The sequence below is a fragment of the Hyperoodon ampullatus genome (assembly GCF_949752795.1).
Source record: "Hyperoodon ampullatus genome assembly, chromosome: 6".
In the NCBI taxonomy this organism is placed as follows: domain Eukaryota; kingdom Metazoa; phylum Chordata; class Mammalia; order Artiodactyla; family Ziphiidae; genus Hyperoodon; species Hyperoodon ampullatus.
In genome coordinates, this window is record NC_136919.1 from 102,694,989 (window position 1) to 102,700,050 (window position 5,062).

Below are 5,062 nucleotides of genomic sequence, written 5' to 3' on the forward strand. Positions count from 1 at the left end.
CTGGTAAATTATCAACAATTGTGGGCTTTCTTAGTGAGAGTCTAGGATTTGAGAAATTCATGAGGAGAAAAGGCGGAGGTCCCTGGGCACCTGAAAATGAGAATTGCTGCATTGAACTAGGCTGACTTTGGCATGGCATTTTGAAGAAGGCAGTCAAATGGAATGTAACGAATAAATAGAGCATATCAGAGCCTGAAAACCTGAGAATAGGCTCATGTGGGTGAAACGAGGTGAAGCACGGTGCTTGGTACACTATAAACCCTCAGTAACATTGGCTGGTTTTGAATGAAATGAAACCTAACCTGAATCCAGTCCCTACTCGGTAACAGCGGGGAAGATAATGGGTGCCTAGGCAACGTCTAGCAAGTTCTGGGCTAGAGGCGGCTCCCAACTGTTGCGTCACCGGGGGCCACAGAACTGAGTCGGGAAGGGAGAAGGGAGGAATCTCTGCGGAGGGTCATCCGACTGAGTCGGAAGCGGACACTCTGGCAGGAAGTAGAAAGCGAAGAAAACGAAACGACCATTGGTGAATTTCAACACCACGTCGTGAATTTCAGATAATTTTCCACTTGTTTATTAAGATGGAAAACTCGGATTCCAACGATGAAGGAGATGGAGTTTCGGCCCAACACATAAGTCAAACGGACCGATTGGTTCGGGAAGAAGATTTCTCCAGGTTCGTAAATAATCTGAGTGAAGAAGATTACGAACTTATGAGAGACAACAATCTTCTAGGCATTCCAGGTGAAAGTACGGAAGAAGAGTTGCTGAGAAGACTTCAGCTAATTAAAGAAAACGCACCACAAGACTCAGATGAAAATACAGGTATATTCTGCTTTTGGAGGGAATAGGATGGGATGAATAAGGAACTTCATAATAGTAAATAGTAACTTCATAATAGTAATTAGTAAATTATACAGAAGTGACTTACATTAATTTGGTAAGTAACTTCTCATAAAAAGAACTGGCATTTACTTGATTTTTGGTGAGAATGTCAAGGTATGTTTGTTGGTTTTCCTGATTCACATTTGGGTTGTTTTAATTGGGAAACAGTGCAAAGTAGCCTATTTGTATTTTTCTTGGTTTTCTACCTCAACTGAAAGTCCCTCCTACTTCCTGAATTATTTTTTCTACATAGACATGTAAAAAAAGCAAATACAAATATTCTCCTCTGGGGACAATTGTGCTCTCTTCCACACCTGGGGACATTTGACAATGGCTAGAGATATTTTTGGTTGTCACAGGGGAGGCATGGGTGTTACTAGCATCTAGTGGGCAGAGGCCAGGGATGCTGCCAAAGATCCCACAATGCACAGGATGGCTCCCCAAAACAAAGAATTGTCCAGCACCAAAATGTCAATAGTGCTAAGGCTGAGAAACCCTGCTCGAACCTCAGGTCTGGTGGCTTCCCTCCCAGTGAGAAGTAGAGGATTTTGCAGTCTAATGAAGAGGAGACTATAATACTTTGGCTCTTGAATATGGTCTTATAGGTACCATGCTAGGTTCAGTCTATTCATTTGATCGGACCTTCAATTTAATGTCAGTTAAAAATCTTGGTAACATTAAGAAGTATTCAAAATGCAAACACTTTTAAACCTATAAAACTTGTTTATGTTTGGGCAATAACCTTATATTTTAAAACAGCTTATCTATTATCCAAAGCACATAAGTGAAGAGCCTAGAAGTAGTCATGTTGGAGACTAATGAAAATTAGACAATAATGTAAATTGAACTAAAATACTAGCATTGTACCTTAACTGGTGTTTACCTTGTTTAACTGCATTAGTGTTTTGACAGTGGACTGAAAACAAAGTCTCTTGACATTCCTCCGACAGTGGTACACAGGGCTGTGTATATGATGAAATACTGAAACATAGACCTCCTCCGGATTCCCTTTTTAAAAAATTCTCTAAGTTTATCTAGGATTAGCTCACTCTTTTTGGATGGAATCGAAACTTTTCTACCTTTACTTATAAATCTACACAGTGCAGTTTATAAAATATTAACTCTATAAATGTGAAATCAGTTGAAAACATCTGAGTATTTAAGTTCTCATTTTTTGTTTGTTTTTGAAACAAAGTTTCAGAGTGTTATTTTATGATGGTTCTAATTTTGGTAGTTCTTTTATGCACCCTCCCCATTTTTTTTGTTAACAGACAGAGGAGACACTTCAGATGACGTGTCTAGTGGTGACTCTCTAATAGACTGGCTTAACTGTTCTGGACAAACTGAAAATATGACAAGTGGACAAAGAGAAAACCAATCTTGGAGAGAAGAGAGCCAAATTAATCCTAAAAGTGATCAGTTCATATTCAGTTTAGAAATAAATGCTAACCTTGATAATGGGAGTCCAAATCCAGAGAATGAATATGTAGCATCTGCAAGACTTCCCAGAAGAGAAAATATGGAAGACAGCCAAAGGCAAGTGGAAAGTCCACAATCTGAATCAATATTTACAAGACCATCTATGTCTGAACAAGATACAACTGAAACGTTAATGGAATTTCCACCTACCACAAGTCAGAGAAGAGCAAGAAGTAGGAGCCCAGAGTATCGGAGAACCAGAGCAAGAATTGAAATTTGGTCGCCTCCACGTTCACTTAGGGAAATTGTACAAAGACTTAATCATAGTATACCCTCTCAGAATTTTGAGCAGCCTCTGCTAAGTGAGAATGCGAGATTTTCTAGAACTGAGCACCAAGAAATATGGAGACAGCAAATGACTGGATTTGAGTTGCAAAATAGCGGTCTTACTGAAACTTCTAGAACAAGGAATGCCGTTCATGGAGAAAATTCTCCAGATACAACCAGCAGTGGTGAATCTTGGGGAATGAGGGAAATATATCCAACCATACCCTTCAATCTTGAAGTAGGACAAGTTCATTCTGGAGCATATTCTCAGAGAGACAGCAGAGCTAGTAGAACTCAGTTAACATCTGAGACACCAAACAACACTGTCACTTCTGAAAGTGAACGAGGACTGAGGCATATGTATTCACATTCTGAGCAGGCAGGTGTGAGAGCTTATGTCAATACCATTAGAAATCCCGTTTGCAGAATTTTAAATACTAACTTAAATGATACAACATCTGTTCCAATTCAGAGCACGTTAAGGCAGACAATGACAGAATTTAGTAACTCAAGTAACCTTATGGACAGTGACAGCAATTTAGAGCATAGTGTCTCACCTCCAAGTCAAAACATGGAATGGCTAGAGTCACTTAATGGTAGTAATAGTGGTACATTTGGTTCTGATTCAAATGCTAGCTATGATACCCATTCAAGTTCCACACTGAGTTGTCATTCAAGCCCCAATTGTACGTCTAGTTCCAGTTCTAGTCCTATTTACGGTTCCAGCTCAAGTGATGAAAATTCAGGAATTAGCTCACTGATGTTTGAAGGCAGTGAAGAGACAAACTTATCATCAGACTTATCATCAGAGACCAGCCAAGGGGGTAGACAAATTATCCTTGACAGTAATTTAGAGCATATTGTCTCACCTCCAAGTCAAAACATGGAATGGCTAGAGTCATCTAATGGTAGTAGTAGTGGTATATTTGGTTCTGATTCAAATGCTAGCTATGATACCCATTCAAGTTCCACACTGAGTTGTCATTCAAGCCCCAGTTGTATGTCTAGTTCCAGTTCTAGTCCTATTTCCGGTTCCAGCTCAAGTGATGAAAATTCAGGAATTAGCTCACTGATGTTTGAAGGCAGTGAAGAGACAAACTTATCATCAGACTTATCATCAGAGACCAGCCAAGGGGGTAGACAAATTATCCTTGACAGTAATTTAGAGCATATTGTCTCACCTCCAAGTCAAAACATGGAATGGGTAGAGTCATCTAATGGTAGCAGTAGTGGTATATTTGGTTCTGATTCAAATGCTAGCTATGATACCCATTCAAGTTCCACACCGAGTTGTCATTCAAGCCCCAGTTGTATGTCTAGTTCCAGTTCTAGTCCTATTTCCGGTTCCAGCTCAAGTGATGAAAATTCAGGAATTAGCTCACTGATGTTTGAAGGCAGTGAAGAAACAAACTTATCATCAGACTTATCATCAGAGACCAGCCAAGGGGGTACCCAAATTATCCTAATAATATCTGATGAAAGTGACTCTGGGTCCTCCCATAATCTGCAACAGTTTTTCCTCTTAAATGAAGATGATCTATACCAAACGACAGGACTCACCAAAGCACAGATTGACTATTTGGCTGTAAGATCTTTTGGTGAAAATGATGTACTAAAAGCCTGTAGCATTTGCCTTACAGAGTACACAGAAAAGAGCAAGCTTCGCATACTACCTTGTTCCCATGAATATCACATTCACTGCATTGATCGCTGGCTGTCTGAGAACTCTACGTGTCCGATTTGTCGTAGGCAAGTAGTGGATTCCAATGAGAGTGAAAATCCTGATTGAGATCTGAATTCTCAGCTCTATAAAGTGTTATAGGGCTTCCCTGGTGGCGCAGGGCTTGAGAGTCGGCCTGCCGACGCAGGGGACTGACAATAAAAATTAATTTCACACCATAGCAGTTCACTGAATTTCAATAAAAACTTAGCATGTGCACTGGGTTGGGATGTTCCTGATTCCATGGGAGAAATGTCTTAATATGATAAAATGAATGAAGATAGATCCTAGTAGTATTATCTCGTCATGTAAATCCCAGACATCTCTTAGCCCTGTTAAATCCTGGTTGTGCATGCAAAGAAACAGAAACCCAACCAAATATCAATAATTAAGAAGCCATTTAAGACTACATTAGAGTCATTCACATAAAGAAGTCATGTTACATTCATAGAATGTCATAAAAAGCTTTGAAACCCTTCTCTTCCTATCTCTCTCCACAGCAGTTTATCCCACCTCCCTAACACTACCTTAACGTTTCTCCTATTCCCCACTACCAATGTATCAGTCAGTTCTAGCTAAAAACTGATGGCACACTTTAAAAGAGTGATGGAATAGCATTTAATGAAGAGACTAAAGTGTGTAAAGAATGAAGGGAAACCAAGAGATGATGAAGTACCCTGAGGCTAGCAGCTGTGAGAAGCCAGTATTATA

At 39.7% G+C, this 5,062-nt stretch overlaps 1 protein-coding gene across 1 annotated transcript; it reads left to right on the forward strand.

Annotated features, from left to right (window-relative positions):
• Positions 1-581: 581 nt before the first annotated feature.
• LOC307054856 (E3 ubiquitin-protein ligase RLIM-like) lies at positions 582-4,420 on the forward strand (the record flags this gene model as incomplete). The annotated part of the gene is made up of 2 exons (XM_079706729.1): positions 582-825; positions 2,157-4,420. 2 exons carry the CDS (start codon positions 582-584, stop codon positions 4,418-4,420), a joined length of 2,508 nt encoding a protein of 835 aa, XP_079562855.1.
• Positions 4,421-5,062: the final 642 nt, after the last annotated feature.